The 26,940-nt window shown below is 39.5% G+C and overlaps 1 protein-coding gene across 4 annotated transcripts in view; it reads right to left on the reverse strand.

The window, feature by feature from the left end:
- BBS4 (Bardet-Biedl syndrome 4) overlaps window positions 1-26,940 on the reverse strand; it is a 128,242-nt gene that overhangs the window by 68,852 nt on the left and 32,450 nt on the right. For all 4 annotated transcript variants that reach the window (XM_045587186.1, XM_036456679.2, XM_045587191.1 and 1 more), the window contains exons 3-4: window positions 20,380-20,459; window positions 9,855-9,918 (exon numbers count right to left, since the gene is read on the reverse strand). In XM_045587186.1, the coding sequence (XP_045443142.1) occupies window positions 9,855-9,918; window positions 20,380-20,459 (144 nt within the window). The remainder of the gene's footprint in view (window positions 1-9,854; window positions 9,919-20,379; window positions 20,460-26,940) is intronic.

Genomic DNA, 26,940 nt, shown 5'->3' on the forward strand with positions numbered 1-26,940 from the left:
CTTCTCTCTCCTTCCCAGATGGCAGAGCCTCCTCTCAGCTAGCTGTCTGGCGCTTCAGGGCAATGCCTCCCCTGTTTTTCAGTTCTAAATTCAAATTTGTTGTGGTAGGCTGCATTTGGGTGTCTACCCTATGCTGCCATCTTGGTTTCTTCCCAGTGATTTTCTTTCTTAAGAATTTTAAACATTTTTTTCATCTGTGATGCCCAGCTGGTGATGGCTGCAGGAATCTCCCACTTAGTCTGGGGGCATCTCCACTGTAGGCTGCCAAACCCACAACTACATAGAAATGGGCACTAAGCAATGGGTGACAGCTTCTCCCACCAGCTAGATGCATCCATGTCCATTAAAATTCTTATTCTTCTGTTCATACTGTCATTTGCTATCTCATAGCCTATTTACATAACACTGTTTTATAATTCACATAAGCCTTTTGATATTTCTGTAAAGTTTCACTGGTCATTCTCAATTGAAAAAGAGGTTTGATTGCCAAAACCGGTTTGGCTCAGTGGATAGAGCGTCAACCTGTGGACTGAAGGGTCCCAGGTTCGATTCCAGTCAAGGGCATGTACCTTGGTTGCAGGCACATCCCCAGTAGGGGGCGTGCAAGAGGCAGCTGATTGATGACTCTCTCTCATAGATATTTCTAACTCTCTATCTCTCTCCCTTCCTCTCTGTAAAAAATCATTAGAATATATTTTAAAAAAAGAAAAAGAGGTTTGATTGAGAATGAAGTTCCAGAGCCCTGTTACAATCTTGAATGTACTCTCTGTAGTTTCCTTCCTTTAGGGAGCATGCAGCTCTAGTTGAATATAATATATTTAGATCTTGTGTTAACTAAAATTTTTATTGGTAGTTCATCTCAGGATAAAATCTCACAACAGGAAATGAACCTAAAGCAGTCATATTATAGTGCAAAAGATTAAAATTTAAAAGCTATCAAGACTACATTATAAAATTTTCAAAAGCCTCCTAATATTTAAATCAAAAAAGGAGGAAAGTAGAATACCATGTAAGGAAAAATATCCTGTAAGTAAATTACATCTAGAAAATTTGTACTTTAGAAAATTATTTGTAATGCTAACAGCAAGACACCCATGAAAAACACACATGGTCTCAAAATAAGCCAGAGGAAAATCATTTGGGCAAAAAATGAAAAAGAATCCCAAGTCAAATTTATAGAAAATATTCCTTTATTAACTTTTGGTAGAGAATATATTTGTATATTTCCAGAAAACAACTCTGAGACCATGTGGATTCTGACAACAGAGAGGAAGTGACAGGACTACTCCAACCATGAAGACAGAAGGGAAGCAGTCCAGAAATGGAAGACACTGACATCACCTTGCCATAAGAGCAGTCAGCAGCTGTGTTGGACCTGCATTACCACTAATAGTCCACCATCCAGAACTGAAATATCATTACTGACATGTACACATAAGGAACTGTTTGACATTGAAATTGGGTCTCAGAAGAACTGTTGGCCCAGAAAGAAACTCACTATAGACTGATTCATATGACTTTCAGCATAACAATTATCGCTTGTCTCATTTTTGATTCCTATAAGTATGTTTCCATCAGGATATGAAAATATAGGAGAAATGATGAACAATATAGACTGATGAACAAGAACAGACCCAGAAAGCCCACTGTGTGGGAGAACATATTTGCAAATGTTACCATGAATAAAGGTTTAATCTCCAACATCTACAGACAGCTTATACAACTAAATAAAAGGAAGATGAACGATCCAATTAAAAAATGGGCAATGGACCTAAATAGAATCTTTTCAAAAGAAGACAGAAGGAAGGCCAAAAGGCACATGAAACATGTTCAAAGTCACTAATTGTCCGAGAGGTGCAAATCAAAACAACAATGCGGTACCATCTCACACCTGTCAGAATGGCCAACATCAACAAATCAACAAACGACAAGTGTTGGTGAGGTTGCGGAGAAAAAGGAACCCTCGTGCACTGCTGGTGGGAATGCAGACTGGTGCAACCACTGTGGAGAACAGTGTGGAGTTTCCTCAAAAAACTGAAAATGGAACTCCCATTTGACCCAGTAATCCCACTCCTAGGAATATATCCCAAGAAACTAGAAACACCAATCAGAAAGGATATATGCACCCCTATGTTCATAGCAGCACAATCTACAATAGCCAGAATTTGGAAACAGCCTAAGTGTCCGTCAGCAGATGATTGGATCCAAAAACCATGGTACATCTACACAATGGAATACTATGCTGCCATAAAAAAGAAGGAATTCTCATCATTTGCAGCAACCTGGATGGAATTGGAGAACATCATGCTGAGTGAAATAAGCCAATCAATGAAAGAGAAACACCACATGACCTCACTCATTTGTGGATAATAAAGAGCATTATAAACTGATGAACCAAAAGATAGATATAGAGACAGTATATCAACAAGTAGACTGTCAAATTACAGTGGGGAGGGGAGGAAGATCTGGGGGAGATAATAGATCAACCGAAGGACTTTTATACATGCATATAAGTACAACCAATGGACACAAAACTCTGGGGAGGGAGGGGATGTGTGGGAGGGAGAGAGGGGGGCAAAAATAAATCAATAAAATATATTAAAAAAAATAAATAAAAAACAAACAAACAAACAAACAAAAACTACGGTATATCTGAGAGGGCAGGGCGGAGTTATCCTCCATTCTGTAATTGAACCCGAGCCCTCACCCAACCAATCAGGGTTAGCTGAGGCAGTGAAATCACCACCGACCCGAGTAAAACCCCTGGACTGGGCGAAATTCGTACTCTCTTCCGCCATGCTGCCGGTGTGAGTGGGACAGAGCCCATGCTAGCATGGAAAAGGCTCTATTGTTTATTGCATCGGACTCGGCTCCCTGGTGGTCCTTGGGGATCACGAAGTCTGGGCGTAACATATGGGGGAATTAGTCCGGGATCCCCAGCCAGGACCATGAGGGACTCCGATCCGGAGAGCCTGACTGGCTGCAGAGGTGTGTGTGTGTCTGTGTCCTTGTGTGCGCTCTGGAGAGACGTAAAACCCCTCATGGAATTGGTGCCCAAATACGCCTGGTGGACGCACCATGAAGGCCACAGGCAGGAGGTCAGAAGACGTTCTGACCTCCCAGGAGGGCCCTAGAGGGACCCTCATGTTGGGAGAGGGATGGTAACCTCTCCCAGGACGACCTGCGGAAACCTTTCCCAAGTCTGAGTTTGGTATCTGCGGGCAACATGGCACCCCAGGATGGAGCAGGCGAAGTGTGGCCGGCGTGGCGGTGTGGGGCCCCCAGCAGTGTTGGGTTGGAGGGGGGGCTCCCATGCGCTCATTGGAGCGTGGCTGCACATTGGAGCGCGGCTGGGCAGTGGTGGCCTCGCTCCGGGAGCAGGCACCTGGGTTAATTTGCTGGCTGCCTGGAGAAGGGGAGGCGGAGCTGGGAAGCTGTTGGGGCGACCCGCACTTCCTCCTCGGGGGCCTCCTGAGTAGCATGGCTGGGGCGGCGGTGGCAGCAGCCTTGCTCCGGGGGCCTGGGCCCGGGGGCCTGGGCCGGCGTGGAGGCATCGGTCAGTGGCGGCATTGGTACGGGAGAAGAGCTCAAGGGCGAATTTCTGGGCTCAGTAAAGGGGAAAGGCCAGTTCAAAATGAGTGCGCATAGTTTTGGGCTGTGCTTAAAACTCTTTTCTTTGTACAGAATGAGCTTTAAAAATAGTGGAGATAACTGGGAGATAAATTAAAACTGGTTTCCCAAGTCATTGTAAGCAGCTTTTGAAATTCTCCACTGTGAGGCAGAAAGTAGATGGTAATGGTAACAAATTTACAGGAATGGCTGGGAGTCTTCAGCTAAAGAATGTGTTCATTTGCATTTGAATGCTACTCCAGTGATATGCAGGGAGTGGCAGGTGATTCCGTGGTGAAGCTGCCCAGATGGCCTTGCTTACAATGTTTAGTCTTCCTTGTCATTGGTATCAGCTAAGCAGAGTCATATAGCTACTTAAGTATGAATTGTGATTGATCTATGAACAAAATTCATTTTTTCTAACATAGTCTTAAATCCTAGTAAACTGCTTCTGGTGCAGAGAGGTCTAGGGGAGGCCGGAGAGTGCAAGACTATTAGCTCTCCTGCAAAGAGATTATTCAGTGCTTTGTTTGAACTTCAGAAAAAATTTTGAGATCTGAAAAAATGTGTGACCAGATCTGTTGCTGAAACTTTACCCTAAGTAAGCAGGATGTATTAAAAATGTAATGTTATTAATCTAAAAAAATGCCAAATATATTTGACTTGCCAGCTTTAAAAGTTCAAAGTATAAATTGAATTAGGAAAAGTTAATTGCAGTAACTAAATGCCTAGAATATGGCAGGCTAAACTGTATAACATGTGTTAAGAATAAGCAGTATGCAGTATTTTTTGAAGTCAGTTTTTCTGAAGTAATGTTTAATGTAACATATGAAACTTTTATATTTGATCTGTTTTGTTTTGCTTTGCATTGTAAGTTTGAATTTGGGCTTGTACCTGCATCTTGTATTTTGTTTAAACTTTGGGAATCATTTTTTGGTTTCAGCCATGTGTGTCTACTTTATAGATTTAAGTAGACTTCATCACAAAGGTTTATAATTTATTTAGAATTGTGTGAAAACAATTATTTGTATGATTTAACCCCCCACGACTGCTAGGACAATTTTCACCGATGTTCTGCGGGGGGGAGTAGAAGGGGGCTTAGAAATGCAGATAAATCTGTATCTGTAGGGAAAATGTGGCATTTTAAATTTCAAGCGGTTAGAGGCCTGGGAACAGTGTATGGACTTGCTCCCTCCTCCCTTGCCTTTTCTTTAAAATTTAAGGCATGGTTATGTATTTTTGGAAGATAAGATTTTTATAAAAGTTATAAAGAGAATGTCCTTACAGGTTAGCTAGGAGAGGCAAGCCTGTTAGTTTCCTGATGGGCATTGGGGCAGCCTAGTTAGTCTTGAGAGAGCAATAGGACCCGTAGTACATCAGCCCAGGAAGCCACCGGACAAACTGCCTGTTTTCCTTGGACATCAAGAAGGACTGTGGTCCTCGGAAGGAACACGTACTGGGGAAATGCAGCTGTTGAACTGGTCCAAAGTGGAACAACGGGCCTTTGAGGAGCTAAAGAAGGCTCTCATCTCAGCAGCTGCCCTAGCCTTGCCAGACATCACAAAGCCCTTCCACCTCTACGTGAGTGAGATAAAGAGGCATTGCCAAAGGGGTTCTCACTCAAACTCTAGGTCCCTGGAAGAGACCTGTTGCCTATCTGTCTAAGAGACTGGACCCTGTGGCAGCAGGGTGGCCAGCATGCTTCCAGGCAGTGGCCACCACAGCATTGCTGGTGAAGGAGGCAGATAAGCAGACTGGGACAAGAGCTAACCTGGATGGGCCAAGCTTTTCTCTTGGACCAGCCCTGTGTCCAGATTCATAAGACTCTGGCCATCAATCCTGCCAGCCTGCTTCCAGATGATGATGGAGGAAGCCATTCATGACTGCACAGAGGTAACAGGCGACAAGGTACTGTTCACGGATGGGAGCAGTTATGTTCAGGATGGGATCTGATATGCAGGGGTAGTGGTAGTCACCCTGGACCACACCATTTGGGCACAGCTCCAGAACTTTTGGCCTTAATCCAGGCTCTTTGATAGAGACACTGTGCCATCCACGGAGAAAAGAGGGTTACCAACTGCAGCCGGAAGGAATCGGCTGAACAGAAGCAAGCCCCTGACAGACCAGATGATTGGTGGACCCTCTAGATCACATGTGTCAAACACAAGGCCCGCAGGCCAAATCCGTCCCGCCAGGCCTTGCAATGTGGCCCGCACTGGGCTATCATCACTGCACTCAGCTGCGTTTCCATCACAATGACAGTTTATGACTGTTCAGTAAACCATTTGGCCCGCGATTTAGGCTGGATTTTAGATTATGGCCCCTTCTCTGATTGAGTTCGACACCCCTACTCTAGATGACAAGACTGTTGGTCCCAGAGGCTCTAGGTCAGAGTTGCCCAGTGACACCAGGTTACCCACTTAAGTGTCACCAAGACTTCTGAACTTCTGTGAGGCAGAGTTGCTAGAAGTACTGTCTGTGCACAGGTAAATGCTAAGCAAGGTAAGAGGGTCCCCCTGGGAATTCGGGTCCAGGGAACTTCCCCAGGAGAGCATTGGTAGGTAGATTTCAGAGATTAAACCACCAGCATTAAGGTCTAGTTTTTGTAGACACTTCAAATTAGGTTGAAGTATACCCCACTAAGATAGAAACTGCCTCTATAGTAGTCAAGAGATTACTCCAGGAGATTATACCTAGATTCCGGCTGTCAGTATCAGATAACAGCCCCACCTTGGTAGCTAAGGTATCTCAGAGTATAGCTCTAGCCTTAGGACAGGTAAGTGAGACTCTGGAAAAGAGGTTTAACTAAATGTGTCCTAGAATCGGTGAAAATTGGACCAACCCCCTGTCCTTCACCCTCTTAAGGGCCAGGTGTACCCCTTACTGGGGCAAGTTTCCCCTTTTTTGGGAGGGGATCATGTATGGTAACCATTCCCTTGCTCAAGTCCTTACAGGCTCTGCAGTTTGCTTGTTCCAGATGCACTGCCAGTGCCCACTGCAGACCCTGTAGCCCCGGAACTCAATGTGGGTAAAGAAATTCACTGCCCAAGGGCTCAAAGGGACGCTGCACTGTTATCCTGAGCACGCCCACTGCTGTTGAAGTAGATTGCACCCAGACCTGACTACATGACTCCCAGCTCCTGCATGGCCTGGATCCTGGCAACTATAGGCCAGGAGGAGAACTGATGCCTGCAGGAGGGGAACTGGACTTCAGTGAGGACAATACTGATGGGAACTGTGGTACTAAGGGTCTTGGTAACTGTATTTGTTGTTTATGCTGAAAGAAAGTAGGCTGAGTCAATGATTTGACTAGGCACATTAGACAAGGGGGGAATGAGAGGTCATGGCGGAGTTATCCTCCATTCTGTAATTGAACCCTAGCCCTCACCCAACCAATCAGGGTTAGCTGAGGCAGTGACATCACCACCGACCGGAGTAAAACCCCTGGACTGGGCGAAATTCGCTCTCTCTTCCGCCATGCTGCCGGTGTGAGTGGGACAGAGCCCATGCTAGCATGAAAAGGCTCTTTTGTTTATTGCATCAGACTTGGCTCCCTGGTGGTCCTTGGGGATCACGAAGTCTGGGCGTAACATATCTACACAATGGAATACTATGCTGCCATAAAAAAGAAGGAATTCTCATCATTTGCAGCAACCTGGATGAAATTGGAGAACATCATGCTGAGTGAAATAAGCCAGTCAATGAAAGAGAAACACCACACGACCTCACTCATTTATGGATAATAAAGAACATTATAAACTGATGAACCAAAAGATAGATATAGAGACAGTAAAGCAACAAGTAGACTGTCAAATTACAGCAGGTAGGGTAGGGAGATCTGGGGGAGATAATAGATCAACCGAAGGACTTGTATACATGCATATAAGTACAACCAATGGACACAAAACTCTGGGGAGGAGGGTATGTATGAGGGGGGGAGGGCCCACAATGTTAAAATATGTACACAGATAATAATTTAATAAAAAATAATAAATAAAATAAAAATAAAATAAATAAAAAAGAACAGACCCAGATATAAGGAGCCATGGGTCAGACTGTTGGACCTCAGAGGGAGGGTGGGGATAAAATGGACAGATCAACCAAAGGATTTATGTGCATACATATGAGCCTAACCAGTGGTCAAGGACAATAGGGGAATGGGGGCATAAGTGGGGAGGGTGGGGGATTGGAATGGGGGTTGAGGACAAATATGTGATACCTTAATCAATAAAGATATTTAAGAAAAATATATTTAGATATTCATTTCTACTTCCTGCAGGCTCCAGTTGTGGCTCTGTAAACTGCCCATTTTTTACAGCTCTGAGACAGTGGACTGTGGATTGAAGTTGGGAAGGGGCAGGAAGAGGATGAGACATGGCCCTCTCCATCTGCTTACTACCCTTGCTTTTGCTTCTGTTGCTTCTGTTGGCTGGGTGACCTCAGTGGGAAATGGATGCAGGAAGAAGGAATCAAGAGTTTTCACTATCAGGAGACAGGACCTTGGCACAATTGGTCACCCAGTGCAGAGGCACAGCTAGGCTAAAACCTTTTTAATAAGATGCCTCAAACTTGCCTAACCCCCTCCACTCCCAGTATCTATCACACAAATAATAGGTGCCTGGCAGATTACCAGATAAACTACATATAAACATTCTTAAACTTCTATTATTAGATGCTCTATCATAATTCATAATTCCGTTTTTAGAGAGTTCCCCAAATGGGGCAAGGACAATCATACCCTATGTCCAACAAGGAGATTCTGGCACAAAAAAAAGCAGTAATATTCAGACTTGATTATCAGTATAGCAACCATTCAGAATCATATTTTTTCCTACACCTAAGTTTTCAGAAGAATTTCCACGCTTGCCCTAGCTGGTTTGGCTTAGTACTGGTTAGGGCATTCGCCTGTGGACTTGAAGGTCCTGGGGTTGATTCCAGTCAAGGGCACATACCTTGGTTGCAGACACAATTCCTAGCCCTGTCGGGAGATAACCAATCAATGTGTGTCTCTCATATCAATGTTTCTCTTGCTCTCTGTCTTCTCTTCCCTTCTACTTTCTCTAAAAATCAATGAAAAATATCGTCAGGTAACAATTAACAAAACAAAAACAAAAAATTTTCATGCTTAAGTATTATGAGAAAGTGAAAGTCCAGAACTTGTAATGTTGGGAATAAAATAACTTTATTTTTTTGCCATGATGTCCTAGATGTGTCAATATTTTACCAATTTTGCCAGAAAATTATATACAAATCTGAAGACCACAATGGCAATGAGTGGTCAACAAAATAATTCATTTATACAAAAAAAGCTCAAAAAGAAAAGTTCATGGGAAAATTAGGGATGCAACTTTGGCACTAAAGAGTAAAATTTCAGAAAATAGTTTCTATATTTTATTTCTAATGAATTTCATTTATTCTCTTCTTTATCCTGTATATCTCTGGGCTACTTCCCTTCATCCTGACTCACCTTACCAAAAATCCTCAAGTCTTTCCTCATCTATTTTAGCCTGATTACAAGGAACCCTTTTAAAGCCTTTTCTGGGCCTGACACTATTGCAGAAGCTTGGACCCTAATATCCATTCTGAAAAATACTAGGCAGAAACTAGAAATGGGGTGAAGGATGGTAGCATCTTTCTTAAAACATAACCAGTCATTTCTGAGGTCAAATCTAGCCTAAGAATTATGTTTCTATTTATTTTTTTATTTAAAAAAAAAAAAACTTCTCTAGAAATATTTAAATCCCTATTTTTATTTACTTTTTATTTTTTAATTTATTTATTGATTAAGGTATTACATATGTGTCCTCATCCCCCACCCCCCCCACCCCTTCATATGTTCCAATTTAAAAAATCAACACTGGCGCTAACCAATTTCGTTCAGTGGATAGAAAGTTGGCCCGCAGACTAAAGGGTTCCATGTTCAACTCAATCAGGGACATATGACTTGGTTGAAAGCTAGATTCCCCAGTAGGGGGCATGAAAGAAGCATCTGATAGATGTTTCTCTCTCATCATTGATGTTTCTATTGCTCTCTCCCTGAAATCAATAAAAATAAAAAAACATAAAATAAATTAAAGCAAATGTAGCACAGTATTTAAAAATAAAATAAAAAACCAACGCTGAAAAGAAAAAAACCTTTGTAGAGCACTCACTTGAATTTAAGCATTTCATAAGTTGTTTGCTCTTTTTCCAGAAATATAGGCAAAATGTGCATTTTCTAACAAGAAGAGAAATATATGTCTTACCTTGGACATAGATAGCATATTCACATAGCCCCTGGGTCTCCTGAAGCTGCTGTTTGATAATAGCCTGAAAGATGAAGAAAAATACTTCTGAAGAATGGTTAAATGCCTTCAAGGATTTTAAAGAAAGGGTAGATATGAACAAGGAGCAGATGTAAGAATCCAGAATAATTACTAATAAAGTAGTTAATTCAGATGTTTAAAAAAATCTCCTCTCTTGATGGCCACGTATTCTACAATAGGGGGTGGCAAATTATAGCCCACAGTCCAAATCTAACATGTATAGCCTATTTGTGAACAGCTCTCATAGTTTTAAAGCTCTCGTTAAAAAAAATAAAACAGGGGAGAAAAGATGGTGGCAGAATAGATGGATGTATCCTGAGCCTTGTTCTGGAGTGGGTGGAGGGAGCAGCTGAAACAAGAGGAATTCAGCCCGAATTTGATGAGGAGACACAGCTGGTGAGATAGTTTGTACCTGGGAGAGGCAGAAGTCCCTGGAAAAAGCCCAAACCCGTCCAAGGAACAGAAGCTATACGAGAGCCTCCCCCTACAGCCAGAGGAGGCAACACTGCTGCAAACAGCACCCACCAGAGGAACTGCTGCCAACTGAAAAGCAGCTGCTATCATAACGGCCCAAGGAGCAACTGCAGCCAGAGAAGCTACGGCCACCCATGGCACAGCTCGACATCTAGATAAGTCGGTGAGATCAAAAGTGGGTAAATAAAGATTCCACCAAAGGAAAGAAAAAGGAGGAAATGCCAGAAAAGCTCGTAAGTGAAACAGAGGTATGCAATATGTCAGAAAAAGAATTCAAATAAGGGTCATAGAGTTCATAAATCAGATGGAAGAAAAAATTAACACCTTATGCAAGAGTCAAGAAGAAATGGGTGAAAAAATCAACAACTTATATAAGAATCAAGAAGAAATGAAGAGTAATATAGCTGCAATAAAAAACACCATGGAAAGTTTCAACAGTAGACTAGGAGAAGCGTAGGACCAAATTAGTGAACTAGAAGACAGGAAAGCAAAACACAGCCAAAATGAATTGGAATTGGAGAAAAAAATTAAAAGACATGAGGCAAGCCTAATGGAGCTATGGAACAACATGAAACGAAGCAACATAAGAATAATAGAGGTACCAGAACAACAGGAAGAAGAACAAGGGTTAAAAAAAAAAAACTATTTGAAGAAATAATGTCAGAAAATTTCCCTGATGTGGAAGAAAGAAAAAAAAAAATCATACAAGCTCAGAGAGTCCTAAACAGAATGAAACCAAAAAGACCCATACCAAGACACATCATAATTACTATGGCCAATACTCAGGACAAAGAGAGAATCTTAAAGGCTTTAAGAGAAAGACAGAAAGTTACATATAAGGGAACCCCCATTAGATTATCAAAAGATTTCTCAACTGAAACACATCAGGCCAGAAAAAAAAAAAATTAAAGGAAATCTACAAAATGATGCAAACCAAGGGACAGAATCCAAGAATACTCTATCCAGAAAAGTTATCATTTGAAATTGAAAGGCAAATAAGGAGCTTCACAGACAAAAACATGCTAAGTGAGTTTATCACTACCAAGCCAGCAATGCAAGAAATGCTAAAGGGACTGGTGTAAAAAGAAAAGATAAAAAGGTAGAAAGGAACACAGTGTCAAAAAATAAAAATGGCTACAAACAAGTACCTTTTAATAATAACTTTAGACATCGAGTGGCTGAATGGATAAACACACACACACACACACACACACACACAAAAAAAAAAAAAAAAAAAAAAAAAAAAAAAAAAAAAAAAAAAAAAAACACCCATATATATGCTATCTACAAGAGACCCACCTCAGAAAAAAGGACTCATACAGATTGAAAGTGAAGGGATGGAAAAACATCTTTCAGGCAACTGGAAATGAAGGAAAAAAAAGAAAGAAAGAGAGAAAGAGAGAAAGAGAGAAAGAAAGAAAGAAAGAAAGAAAGAAAGAAAGAAAGAAAGAAAGAAAGGAAAGAAGAAGAAAGAAAGGAAGGAAGGAAGGAAGGAAGGAAGGAAGGAAGGAAGGAAGGAAGGAAGAAGAAGGAAAAGAAAAGAAAAGAAAAGAAAAGAAAAGAAAAGAAAGAAAAGAAAAGAAAAGAAAAGCTGGGATAGCAGTACTTATTTCTGACAAAATAGACCTCAAAGTAAAGGCCATAACAAAATGATAAGAAAGGCCACTTCATAATAATAAAGGGATCAATACAACAAGAGGATATAACCCTGATAAACATATATGCACCCAATTCAGGAGCACCCCAAATACATAAAAAATCTCCTGGAAATTATCAAGGGTGAAAACAACAATACAATGATAGTAGGAGACGTTAATACACCACTGACATCACTGGATAAATCAACTAAACAAAAAATCAACAAAGAAACAGCAATTCTAAATGACTCACTAGGTCAGATGGACTTAACTGACATCTTCAGAGCATTTCACCCCAAAGCCTCAGAATATACATTCTTCTCAAGTAGACATGGGACATTTTCAAAAATGGACCACATATTGAGTCATAAACAAAGTCTCCCCAAATTCAAAAAGACTGAAATCATATCAACCATTTTCTCAGCACAATGGCATAAAATTAGAAATAAACTATAATAAAAACACTCCAAAAAATTCAAACACTTGGAAGCTGCATAGCATGCAATTAAACAATGCTTGGGTTAACAATGATATAAAAGAAAAAAAGAAAAAATTCCTGGAGACTAATAACAATAAAAACACAACAATACAAATACTATGAGACACAATGAAAGCAGTTCAGAGAGGAAAATGTATAGCTCTAAAGGGCTACATCAAAAAAACAAGAAAAAAGGGTAATAAATAATCTAACTCAACAGCTCAAAGAATTAGAAAGAGAGCAACAAGTAAAGCCCACAGTGAGCAAAAGGAAGGAAATAATAAAGATCAGAGCAGAAATGAATGACACAGAGACAAAAAAAAAAAAAAAAAAAAAAAAGATACAAAAGATCAATAAAACCAAGAGCTGGTTCCTTGAAAGGATAAACAAGATTGATGAAACTCTAGCTAGGCTAATGGAAAAGCAAAGAGAGAGGACCTGAATAAACAAAATCAGAAATGAAAGAGGTGAAATAACAAGATCCCACAGAAATATAAAGGCTTATTAAAAAAAATACTATGGACAACTCTTTTCTAACAAACTAGAAACCTGGGGGAAATGGACACATTCCTAGAAAAATCCAACCTTCCAAACTTAATCAAGAAGATATTAAAAAATCTCAATAGGCAGTCATTGAAATTAAAGCAGTCATCAAAAAGCTTCCAGCAAACAAAAGCCCTGGGCCAGATGGCTTCACAGGGGAGTTTTACCAAACATTCAAGGAAGAACTAAAACCTGTCCTCAGACTATTCCCGAATATTCAAGAGGAAGGAACACTTCCAAGCTCCTTCTATGAAGCCAGCATCACCCTAATACCAAAACCAGATAAAGACAACACAATGAAAGAGAATTACAGGCCAATATCCCTCATGAACATACATGCCAAAATCCTCAACAAAATTCTAGCAAATCTGATCCAGTAATACATCAGAAAGATCATACACCATGACCAAGTAGAATTTATCCTGGGGATGCAAGGATGGTACAATATTCACAAATCAATAAAAGTGATACATCACATAAACAAATTGAGAGATAAAAATATCATAGTCATATCAATTGATGCAGAAAAAGCATTTAACAAAATCCAACACCCTTTCTTGATTAAAAACTTAGCAAGGTAGGAATAGAAGGATCATTTGCAAACATACTAAAAGCCATATATGACAAACCCACAGCCAACATCATACTCAATGGGAAAAAGTAAAACCATTTCCCTTAAGAACAGAAACAAGACAAGATTGCCCACTCTCACCACTCCTGTTTGACACAGTACTGAAAGTACTAGCCAAAACATACTCAGGAAGATTCTAAAAATCTGGAAGTACTAGCCATAGCAATCAGACATGAAGAAGAAATAAAAGGCATCAAATTGGAAAAGAAAAAGTAAAACTGTCCTTATTTGCAGGTGATATAATACTGTACATAAAAAACCCTAAAGACTCCATAAAAAAATTACTAGACTTAATAAGTGAATTTGGCAGAGTAGCAGGATACAAAATAAATGCCAAGAAATCTATAGCATTTCTATACACCAATAATAAAATTACAGAAAGAAAGACTATAAAAGCAATCCCATTTACCATCACACAAAAAAAATTAAGATACCTAGGAATAAACTTAACTAATGAGGTAAAAGACCTTTATGCAGAAAACTACACAACACTAAAAAAAATAGATAGGGAAAGACATAAACAGATGGAAGAACATATCATGTTAATGGATTGGCAGAATAAACATCATCAAAATGTCCATAATACCCAAAGCAATCTAAAAATTCAATGCACTTCCCATTAAAATACCAACAGCATATTTCACAGACCTAGGAAGAACTCTCCAAAAAAATTCATCTGGAATTTTAAAAAAAAGACCCCGAATAGCTACAGCAATCCTGAGAAATAAAAACAAAGTAGGAGGGATCTCAATACCAGATATCAAGCTATATTACAAAGCCAGTGTTCTTCAAAACTACCTGGTATTGGCACAGAAGAGACAAATACATCAATAGAATAAAATAGAGAACCCCTAAATTGATCCAAATCACTATACTCAATTAATATTTGACAAAGGAGGCATGAACATACAATGAAGTCAAGACAGTCACTTCAATAAATGGTGTTGGGAAAATTGGGCAGATACATGCAAAAAAATGAAACTAGAACACCAACTTACACCATATACAAAAATTAACTCAAAATGGATACACAAGACTTAAACATAAGAAGGGAAACCATAAAAATACAAGAGGAATCTTTAGAAAGAAAAATCTCTGACCTATGCCTAAAGAACTTCTTCACTAATACTGCTCCTAGGGCAATAGAAGCTAAAGAGAAAATAAACAAATGGGACTACATCAAAATAAAAAGCTTTTGTACAGCAAAGGAAACCATCAACAAAACAACAGGAAAGCCCACAACCTGGGAGAACATATTTGCCAATGATATCAACAATAATGGTTTAATCTCCAACATTTTCAGGGAACTAACGCAGCTTAACAAAAAGGATAAACAACCCAATCGAAAAGTGGGCAACTGATCTAAATAGACACTTTTCCAAAGGAGACAGAAGGAAGGCCAAGAGACATATGAAAACCTCCTCCAAGTCTCTAGTCATCAGAGAGATACAAATTAAAGCAACAATGTGGTACTATCTCACACCTGTCAGAATGGCTATTATCCACAAGTCAACAAATGACAAGTGCTAGCGAAGATGCGGAGAAAGAGGAACCTTTGTGCACTGCTGGTGGGAATGCAGAATGGTGCAGCCACTATGGAGAACAGTATGGAGTTTCCTCAAAAAACTAAAAATGGAACTCCCATTTGACCCAGTGATCCCACTTCTAGGAATATATCCCAAAAAACTAAAAAATCAATCAGAAAGGATATATGCACCCCTATATGTTCAAAGCAGCACAATTCACCATAGCTAAGATTTGGAAACAGCCTAAGTGCCCATCAGCAGATGAGTGGATTAAAAAACACAATGAAATACTATGCTGCGTTAAAAAAGAGGGAGCTCTTACCATTTGCAAAAACATGGATGGAGATGGAGAACATTATGCTAAGTGAAATAAGCCAGGCAGAGAAAGATAAACATCACATGATATCACTCATTTGTGGAATATAATGAACAACATAAACTGATGAAAATAAAAATAGATCCAGAAACAGAGAAACATCAATGAGAACGTCAAACCTCAGGGAAGAAATTGTGAGGTAATCAGAAATCCAAGAATGCCTGATAACGTCTTTCTAGCAATGCTAGCAATCATTAGCTGTACAGTAATATTACCTTGGGCAAATGGGGAAGTATTTTGTACTTATGCTCCTGATCCTTCATGGGTAAGACCCCTTACATGGGCTGATCCCCTGCCTAATGTAGTTACCAATAATACCAAATACCTTGGTCATCCAGGAGGACCATGGGTGAAGCATAAAAGCTTCCCTTCTGTATGACACAAAATCAAAACACTGCCCCTTTGTGTGTAAAATTAAAGAGAGGTTTCTGGCTTATGTGGACACCAAAGAAAGGGTGTCACTACTATCACTACTAGCCCCTTGGAGAAGGCCAGAAAATGTAACTAAGATCTGTTCCATAGAAAAGGAAATGGACAGCCAGTATGAAATGGAATTGCCATGGCCTAGAACAAAGAATATCCTTACATGATATTATTCTACAATGTCATAAAAATTTTTCCAGATTTGTGTTACCTCAATTACTTATAATATTACCGCGCACCCCTGGGGATCAATAAAAAATCATCTTTTTGGTGCTTGGAGACAAAGGTAGCACATCTCTTGATATTTTAGAATTACAACAGGATATTATACAATTATCCCAAGCAAACTTAAGAATTAACTTTTTTTAAAAATATATTTTATTGATTTTTTTACAGAGAGGAAGAGAGAAGGATAGAGAGTTAGAAACATTGATGAGAGAGAATCGTCGATCAGCTGCCTCTTGCACACCGCCTACTGGGGATGTGTTCGCAACCAAGGTACAGGCTCTTGACCGGAATCGAACCTGGGACCTTTTAGTCCACAGGCCAATGCTCTATCCACTGAGCCAAACCAGTTTTGGCTGAATTAACTTTTTGAATGTCTGGCAGCAATTTAAAAGGACATGAAAGGATTTAATCCCTTCATTGTGTAGGCCACCTGGGAAGGCACATGAGCATTTCTATATTGCTCCCTCTTGCCCTTTTGGCCAAGAGGGAACCTCTTCTCACAATCCAATTGCCCTCAGCTATTGCCTGAGTTTTTGTTCATGTCGAAGCCTTGTGATGACTGGTACCATGGATCTGTCTCTCACCCAGTGGGGCAAGCTGGGCCCTCCCTGGAGAAGAAACGTGGGTTCCCCAAGATATGTGATCAATAAAAAATCATCTTTTTGGTGCTTGGAGACAAAGGTAACACATCTTTTTTTAGGTGAGAGGATCACAAGATAGGAGCTGGGTGTGGAGGCCATGGGGGCATAGGTTACCCAGGAGACAGAACTGAACCTCACATCACCCTGTTTGGCCCCAGAGTATGGCTGATTAGCCAGAGATTCCTCAGGGAAGGAACAACCTAAGATAGGCACAATCAAAGAGGGACCATCAGGAGAGAACTTGGGGGTCAACTGAGGTGGGGCACAGACCTTCACCCTCCCAATTCTACAGGGGCCTAAACCCTCATCTCTGCTAGGAGAGGTCTCCTGCCCCCATGGCTGCTAAGCTTCCCATGCCCAGCTCAAATTGGGACCCAGGTAACAGACAACTTGGATGACAGCAGCTGCCCTCTCACTGCAACAAGACTTATTTGAGTTGTCTTGTACCCATGGTGTGAGGAAGTGGGTTTTGATATCTAAACCCAGCTTGGCACCAGGAATGCTCAGGGCCTACTCAAGAAGGCAAATAATCCTTTCCCCTAATATTTACAGGGTAAAATAAGAGTGTTTTTAGAGTAATAAATTTGACAGTAAAATAGTAGTCAAGTTTTCAAGCTAATTTAAATTGGCTAATTGAAATAAGGAAATATTCTAAAAAAAAAATTCATTGTACTAGACTAAATGCTGTCCTTAAAGTGTTAACTAAAATTTTTATTGGTAGTTCATGTTGTGATAAAATTGCACAACAGGAAACAAACCTAAAGCAGTCATATTATAGTGCAAAAAATTAAAATTTAAAAGCTATCAAGACTACATTATAAAATTTTCAAAAGCCTCCTAATATTTAAATCAAAAAAGAAGGAAAGTAGAATACCATGTAAGGAAAAATATCCTGTAAGTAAATTACATCTAGAAAATTTGTACTTTAGAAAATTATTTGTAATGCTAACAGCAAGACACCCATGAAAAATAACATGGTGTCAAAACAAGTCAGAGGAAAATCATTTGAGCAAAAAATGAAAAAGGATCCCAAGTCAAATTTATAGAAAATATTCCTTTATTAACTTTTGGTAGAGAATATGTTTGTATATTTTCAGAAAACAACTCCGAGATCATATGGATTTCTGCAACAGAGAAAAATTGACAGGACTACTCCAGCCATGAAGACAGAAGAGAAGCAGTCCAGAGATGGAAGACACTGACATCACCTTGCCATAAAAGCAGTCAGCAGCTGTGTGTCACTGCAGGTTGTCCAGGACCAAACCAGAGAGAGTTGGACCTGTATTACCTCCATTTGTCCACCATCCAGAACTGAAATATCATTGCTGACATATACACATAAGGATCTGTTGACATTGAAATTGGGCCTCAAAAGAACTGTTGGCCCAGAAAGAAACTCACTACAGACTAATTCAGATGCCTTTCAGCATGAGCATTATTGCTTGTCTTATTTTCGATTCTTATATTTCTAGTAGGACATGATCTCACTCATCTAGGGGAAATGATGAACAACATAGACTGATGAACAAGAACAGACTCAGAGATAAGGAGCCATGGGTCAAACTGTTGGACCTCAGAGGGAGGGTGGGGATAAAAAGGACAGATCAACCAAAGGACTTTTGTGCGTACATATGAGCCTAACCAGTGGTCAAGGACAATAAGGGGTTGGGGGCATGATTGGGGGGGGGGTGTGTGTTAGGGATTGTAATGGGGGGGTTGAGGACAAATATGTGATACCTTAATCAATAAAGAAGTGAAAAAATAAATAAATGGGGAGAGAGAGAGAGAGAGAGAGAGAGAGAGAGAGAGAGAGAGAGAGAGAGAGAGAGAGAGAATATTAAGCTTATGAGACAGAGACTATTTGTGCCTGCAAAGCCTAAAATAGTTACCATCTGGTCCCTTAAAGAAAAAGTTTGCTAACCCTACCTAAAACCTATCTAGTTAAGCTAAGAAAAACAACAAAAACAACAACAAAAAACCTCTGTTGAGCAAAATACAGGCTCCACTTTCTACTATGGTGGGCTAAGCCCCAGGTGCTACGGGAGCTCAGAGGGCAAGCACCTGATTCTAACTTTGAGAGCCAGATAAAGCTTTCCAGAGTAAACAGTTTTAAATCCTGTGTTGGCAGGAGGTGGAAAATATGAGGTGGCCAGGAAAGTCAGAGAGAAAGTTTTCAAATGCCATGCTAAAAAGGCTGAGAACAATGGGGAAATATTAAAAAGTCTTAAGCAGTAAGTAACCTGATTCTATTTGCTCTATTAAAAAAAAAATTGTGGGAAGCATTGTTGAAAATAGATGGGAAGGGTGCAAGAATAGAGGCAAAGTTGGTATAAGAACACTTTTGCTAATTTAAATTAAAATGAAGGGGATTAACTAAGGCATGGAGAGGATATAGAAGCAATTTCAAGAGACAATAAGAGAAGGAGCACCAGAACTTGATGGTTATCTACATTATATTAGGGAAAGTGGGTCAGGGTATTCTCACATAGACAGCTGGGTGAATGGTAGTAACTATCCTTGAGATATGGAACAGGAGAATGAATAGGTTTGGAAGGAAGCCAATAAATTCAGCCACAGAAAAATATAAATTTGAAATGACTGAAATATTCAGTAAGTATCACATTAGTCTGGAGATCAGGAGGGAGTATGTGAAATGAGCAGAGAAAGGGGTCAGTCCCAACTCTTAAAAAATAAGCAGAGAAAGAGAAGTCAAAAAAGGAAACAGAGAAAGTTGTTAAAAAACAAAAAAAGAAAAAGGGAAACAAAAAGAAGATAATTATCACAGAAGGAAAGAAAGAAACCTTTCGAGATTCAGACTGGTACTAAACATTGCTAGGTCTGTGCATTGCCATAGATATAAAAACTACAGGTATAAATTAAAAACCACAACCTTAGGAACATTACAAATCTCTGAATGCCAAAAAAGACAATACCAAGGATGTATTTTGCATGTTAATACTATTGTCTGCCAGCAAGTATGTAACATATAGTATGTGATAAACATACACACAGTTTAGAGGGGGAAAAATACAGATGGATTTTGAATATAATCAACAAATGATGATCAAGCTCACCAGAATAAGAGAATTATAAAATAAAACTAAATAAAATACCACTTTTCACCTGTCCAGAGATCAAAAACTAAAAAATACTATGCTGGTTGAACATCTGCCCTCCATTGTGAGATTAACAAGTCCCAGATAATGAATGCCCTTCATCTGGTCTTGAAATGAGAAGACACATGGAACATAACTGAACCTGACCCACAGCTTGTAGTCAAACCCAGCCAACCCACAGCCAATAGGAAGGCCCATGAGCAATAAATAGACATCTGTTGTTGGAGACCACTGGAATTAAAGTTGTTTCTAAAATAGAATTATCATAGCAAAGGCTAACAAATACACCAAGTATGGGAAAACAGCAATTCATACATTATTAGTGGGACAGATACAGTGAAAGACACTGTCAGCCGCCTAACCAAAGTCTGCCTATCATTTCAATCTCTCACCTTACATGCTTCATAATCCTTCCGGATATAGTGGAGATGTATCAGCCAATTCTGCTTCTCCAAAATAGGAAACTCTGGAGCTGGGCAGCATATTTTGACAAAACAAACAACACAGTTAATTGTAAGATTTTCTCTTTTAACACACTGTCCTCACATATAAACTAACCACAAACATTTTACAATATAATATTAAATTCTTCATGCTGCTGTCCATAGCATACTGCATCAAAAATGTAAATACTATTAAACTAAGAGATACAAGTCCTACTAGCACAAATTAAATATGTTTCTTTTACTTTTTGTAGCTTATATTAGTTTTTCAAATAAGTTGGCCTGAAAGAAAATAAAATCATTGTTTGTCCCTTCTCCTATCTCACTCTCCCTAGATATGGAAGGTAAATATGAAGACTTTTTAAAAGATATTTCAGGAATGTTATTATATACTAAATGCCTGGTACATGAAAATCCATGCACTCAGGAGGGGGATTCCCTTAGCCCAGTCTGCGCCCTTATGCAGTCCAGGACCCCTCAGGGGATGTCCACCTGCTGGCATAGGTGTGGAAACAAGCAAACTACTGGATATAGAGTTCAAAATCATAGTTATAAGGTTACTCAAGAATCTTCTAGAAACCTCTGAGGAACTTAGTGAGACCTTCAAGGATCTTAGTGAGAATGCCAAAAAAATGGAAAAAAATCAGTCAGAAATTAAGCATACAATGATTAAAATGAAGAATAATATACAAAGATTCAACAGTAGACTAGAGCACTGTTTCCCAAACTTCTCTCATGATGAGAATCACCTGGTGGAATAGTTAAAGTACAGATTCCTAAATCCCAACTAAGAAGTGCTAACTAGAATTTTTGGGAACATATAGGTAAAATTGTATACTAGAGCACTAAGTTAAGTATACAATTTTACCTATATGTTCCCAAAAATTCTAGTTTAGCACTTTAGTTGGAATTCAGGAATCTGTATTTTAACAACTCCACCAGGTGATTCTCATCATGAGAGAAGTTTGGGAAACACTGGACTAGAGGATCCCAAGAATCAAGTCAAAGATTTGAAATACGAGGAAGCAAAAAACACCCAACCGGAAGAGCAAAAAGAAAAAATACTTTTCAGCATTTCATATAATTCTGGTTAGCTTTTTTTTTTTTTTTTGTGAAGCTCTTTATCTAACTTCCAATTCTGAGTGATAGCTTTGCTGCGTAGAGTAATCTTGGTTGTAGGTTCTTGCTATTCATCACTTTGACTATTTCTTGCCATTCCCATCTGGCCTGCATAGTTTCTGTTGAGAAATCAGCTAACAATCCTATGGGTGCTCTTTTATAGGTAACTAACTGCTTTGCTCTTGCTGCTTTTAATATTCTGTCTTTGTCTTTTGCTCTTGGAATTTTAATTTTAATTATGATGAATAGTAAGAACCTACAGCCAAAAATACTCTACCCAGCAAAGCTACGTAACTAGTGAATCTAAAAACAAAGGGAATAAAAAAAAAATAAATCTGAGGAACAATATAAACTGGTGAATATAATAGAATCAGAGGTATGGAAGGGGAGTGAACTGACGATTCTTGGGGAAAAAGGGAGTGGGGAGTGTGGGAAGAGATTGAACATAAACTGTGCACCTATGGATGAGGTCAATGGGGGGTGGGGAAAGGGCCTGGATTGGGGTGGGAACCTGGTGGAAGGGAGCAATGGAAGGGGAAAAATGAGGAACATTTGTAATAATATGAACAATAAAGATTTTTAAAAAATAAAAAAATTAAAATAAAATACCAACGGCATATTTCACAGATCTAGAAAGAACTCTCCAAAAATTAATCTGGAACAACAACAACAAAAAAAGACCCCGAATAGCCACAGCAATTCTGAGAAAGAAAAATAAAGTAGTAGGGATCTAAATACCAGATATCAAGATGTATTACAAAGCCACTGTTCTCAAAACAGCCTGGTTTTGGCACGAGAACAGGCATATAGATCAATGGAATAGAATAGAGAACCCAGAAATCGATCCAAATCCCTATGCTCAATTAACATTTGACAAAGGAGGCATGAACTTACAATGGAGTCATGACAGTCTCTTCAATAAATGGTGTAGGAAAAATTGGACAGATTCATGCAAAAATGTGTAACTAGAACACAACTTACACCATATACAAAAATTAACTCAAAATGGATACAGGACTTAAACATAAGAAGGAAAACCATAAAAATACTAGAGGAATCTATAGAAAGAAAAATCTCTGTCATATGCCAAAAGAACTTCACTAATACTGCCCCTACGGCAATGGAAGCTAAAGAGAAAAAAAAAATTGGGACTACATCAAAATAAATGCTTTTTTACAGCAAAAGAAACCATCAACAAAACAACAAGAAAGCCCACTGTATGGGAGAACATATTTGCAAATGTTATCACTGATAAAGGTTTAATGTCCAACATCTATAGATAGCTTATACAACTAATAAAAGGAAGATAAATGATCCAATTAAAAAATGGGCAATGGACCTAAATAGAATCTTTTCAAAAGAAGACAGAAGGAAGGCCAAGAGGCACATGAAAACATGCTCAAAGTCACTAATCATCAGAGATGCAAATCAAAACAACAATGCAGTACCATCTCACACCTGTCAGAATGGCTAACATCAACAAATCAACAAATGACAAGTGCTGGCGAGAATGCGGAGCAAAAGGAACCCCAGTGCACGGCCCGTGGGAATGCAGACTGGTGCAACCACTGTGGAGAACAGTATGGAGGTTCCTCAAAAAACTAAAAATGGAACTCCCATTTGACCCAGTAATCCCACTCCTAGGAATATATCCTAAGAAACTAGAAACACCAATGAAAAAAGGATATATGCACTCCTATGTTCATAGCAGCACAATTTATTGATACAATAGCTAGAATTTGGAAACAGCCTAGGTGCCCGTCAGCAGATGACTAGATCAGAAAACTATGGTACATCTACACAATGGAATACTATGCTGCCATAAAAAGGAAGGAATTCTCATCATTTGCAGCAACCTGGATGGAATTGGAGAACATTATACTGAGTGAAATAAGCCAGTCAATGTCAGGATGTGAGCTCAATCCCCAGGAAGGGGTGTGTAGGAGGCAGCTGATTCTCATCAAAGATGTTTATATCTCTCTAAAATCTCTCTATGAACTCAATTAAAACATTTCTTTTTAATTAAGAATTTATGGCCGAAACCGGTTTGGCTCAAAGGATAGAGCGTCAGCTTGGGGACTGAAAGGTCCCGGGTTCGATTCCAGTCAAGGGCATGTACCTTGGTTGTGGGCATATCCCCAGTAGGGGGTGTGCAAGAGGCAGCTGATCGATGACTCTCTCTCATCGATGTTTCTAACTCTCTATCTCTCTCCCTTCCTCTCTGTACAAAATCAATAAAATATATATTTTTTTTAAAGAATTGTATATTTATGAAACAATAAAGAAAATGTGAACAATTACTGTTGATATTAAAAATGACTTAATTTAAAAATAAAGAGTTCTATAAAAGTTAAAATATAACACTTGAAATGTGTATAAACCAAGTGAGCAGCGGTTAAAGGAAAATATAAAATACAAAATGCTTACAAAAGAAAAGATCTCAAATTAATTTCCAAGTTTCTCTCTTAAGAACCTGAAAAAAGAAGAGCAAATTAAACACAAGAAAATTTAATCTAATAAAAAGGTAACCATCACTCCGCAACAAAGATGGTGGCACCCATAGTGGCCGGGGCGGGACACAGAGGGAGGAAGGGCTCGGACACAATGCAGGGCTGCTGGACTGAGGGTGTGCTCTGAGCTGCTGCCACACAGCTCAGAGCACACCTCTAGCCCAGGGGACACAAGAGGGATGCCAGGCTGAGGGCGTGCCCCCTGTAGCTGCCTCAGGGCTTGGAGCATGCCCCCAGTCCATTAGACAGAAGCCCAGCAGACAGAACGCCCCCAGCCCAGCGGACAAAAACGCAGAGGGTCCTCTGCGCATGAGCTGCAGAGGAAACACCTTTTCTGATTGCTCATTGCCTAAGCTCCCTGTATGCCACTTGCAATGTTCTTGGTAACTTGGGTAATAAGAATCCAGGAAGGTGATCTAGGGTTTTTCTACCACACTCCTGGAGGAAAAAACTAAGGCCCACTGCTGGAGGGGCTAAGAAATATCATATTCTGCCCTAGCCAGTTTGGCTCAGTGGATAGAGCCTCAGCCAGCTGACCACAAGGTCAGGGTTTAATTCTGATCAAGGGCATGTACTTAGGTTACAGCCTCCTCCCTGGCAAGGGCTCAGGTCAGGGCTCAAGCAGGAGGCAACCAATCGAAGTGTCCCTCTCATATTGATGTTTCTCTCTGTCTTTCCTTCTGTCTCCCAAGCTCTCTAAAAATCAATGGAAACATATCCTCAGGTGAGGAGGAAAAGAAAGACAAGAAAGACAGACAGACAGAAAGACAGACAGACAGACAGACAGACAGAAAGAGAAAGAAAGAAAAGAAAGAAAGAAAGAAAGAAAGAAAGAAAGAAAGAAAGAAAGAAAGAAAGAAAGAAAGAAAGACAAAAGAAAGAAAGACAAAAGAAAGAAAGAAAGAAAGAAAGAAAGAAAGAAAGAAAGAAAGAAAGAAAGAAAGAAAGAAAGAAAGAAAGAAAGGTCATATCATATGAAAATCACATCTTGAAAATGCCTAAAGAAAGTTGTCTTTTTTTGTGGCAAAGGGACTAGAGTTCGTGTTAATGAAAACACCTTGGTGGCTGCAGCAGTGGCAGCAGCAGTGGGGTGATGGGGCTGGCCCCTTCCCCTGATCAGACCAGTCACCTGCCACAGAGGTGAGGCCAGACTGCAGCTTAGGACATCCTCTGTGGGCTCCCTGTCTGTAAGATGGGGCGGGCTGGGCTGAGGGACCTCCCCCCTCCCAGTAGACAAATTTCATACACCAGGCCTTTAGTATTAGATGATAAGAGCAGAAACCAATAAAATTGAAACAGAAAAGCAAAAGAGGGGGGGGGGGGGGGGGGAGAGACAATAAAATCAAAAGCTCATTCTTTGAAATGATCAATAAAAGTATAAACCTCTAGCCAGACTGATCAAGAAAAAGACAAAAATTACCAAAAGCAACAATAGAGGGAAGATTATTACACATCTTTCAGATATTAAAAAGAAAATATAGGAGTATTATAAACCTAATGCAAATAAACTTGATTAAGCCGAAACCGGTTTGGCTCAGTTGTTAGAGCACATGTGTCAAACACAAGGCCCGAGGGCCAAATCCGTCCCGCCAGGCCTTGCAATGTGGCCCGCACCGCGCTGTCATCACTGCACTCCGCTGCGTTTCCATCACAATGACAGTTTATGACTGTTCAGTAAACCATTTGGCCCGCGATTTAGGCTGGATTTTAGATTTTGGCCCCTTCTCTGATTGAGTTCGACACCCCTATGTTAGAGCATCAGTCAACGGACTGGAAGGTCCCGGGTTCGATTCTGGTCAAGGGTATGTACATTGGTTGCGGGCACATCCCCAGTGGGGGGTGTGCAGGAGGCAGCTGATTGATGTTTCTAGCTCTCTATCCCTCTCCTCTCTGTAAAAAATTAATAAAGTATATTTATTAAAAAATAAATAAACTTGATTAAGCGAGATGAAATGAACAAATTTATTTGAAAGGAAAATATTACCAAAGTTCTCTCCAAAGAAATATATAATCTGAATAGTTCCACATCTACTAAAGAAATTTATTTCATATTTAAAAACCAACAACAAAAAAAATTCAGGTCCAGATTACTTCACTGTCACATTCTAGCAAACATTTAAGAACAAAATAATATCAATTCTACACAAAATCTTCCAAGAAATAGGACAGAAAATAGTTCCTAATTTGTTTGAGGCCAGCATAACCCTGATACCCAAAATAGACAAAAGCATCACAAAAAATAAAAACTATAGACCAACAACTTTCATGAACACAAGTATGAAATCAATAACAAAATATTAGCAAATTGAATCCGGCCATATATAAAAAGATTACTATATCGTGACTGTGTGAGATTTATCCCAAAATGCAAGGCTGATACAACATTCCAAAATTCAATGTAATCCACCATATCAATATATTAAATTATGGGTTATGGGAGTCAGAAATTAAGGGAAGATTAAGAGCATGTTGTTATTACCTCGATATTTTAGGGGCCAGTGTCACCTCCATGCACAACTCCAAAGCATCATTTTTATTGCAGTCTACATGAATGTTACTCCTGCCACTGTGTAATAATACAGTTGTATTGCAAATGTATTAAATGGTTGCCCAAAAGGCAATGCAGCCTTGAGCTGGGCTAACATAAATAAAAAGTGCAGATGAAGAGATTTTATCTTAATCTAGACATTCCATATGGCCCCATTCACACCATAACTAGAATATTCTACTTAGTCCTGAATTCTATACTTCCTAGGGTACCAACACATTTCACCAGAAAACAAAAGCAATAATAGCAAAGTGTTCTAAATATCTCATGTGAAGAGTTGAAAAAAACTAGAAATGTTTAACCTTCAAAAGAAAGGGCTTAGAAAGTATATAC

Source organism: Pipistrellus kuhlii, unplaced genomic scaffold (genome assembly GCF_014108245.1).
Source record: "Pipistrellus kuhlii isolate mPipKuh1 unplaced genomic scaffold, mPipKuh1.p scaffold_m20_p_1, whole genome shotgun sequence".
Taxonomy (NCBI): domain Eukaryota; kingdom Metazoa; phylum Chordata; class Mammalia; order Chiroptera; family Vespertilionidae; genus Pipistrellus; species Pipistrellus kuhlii.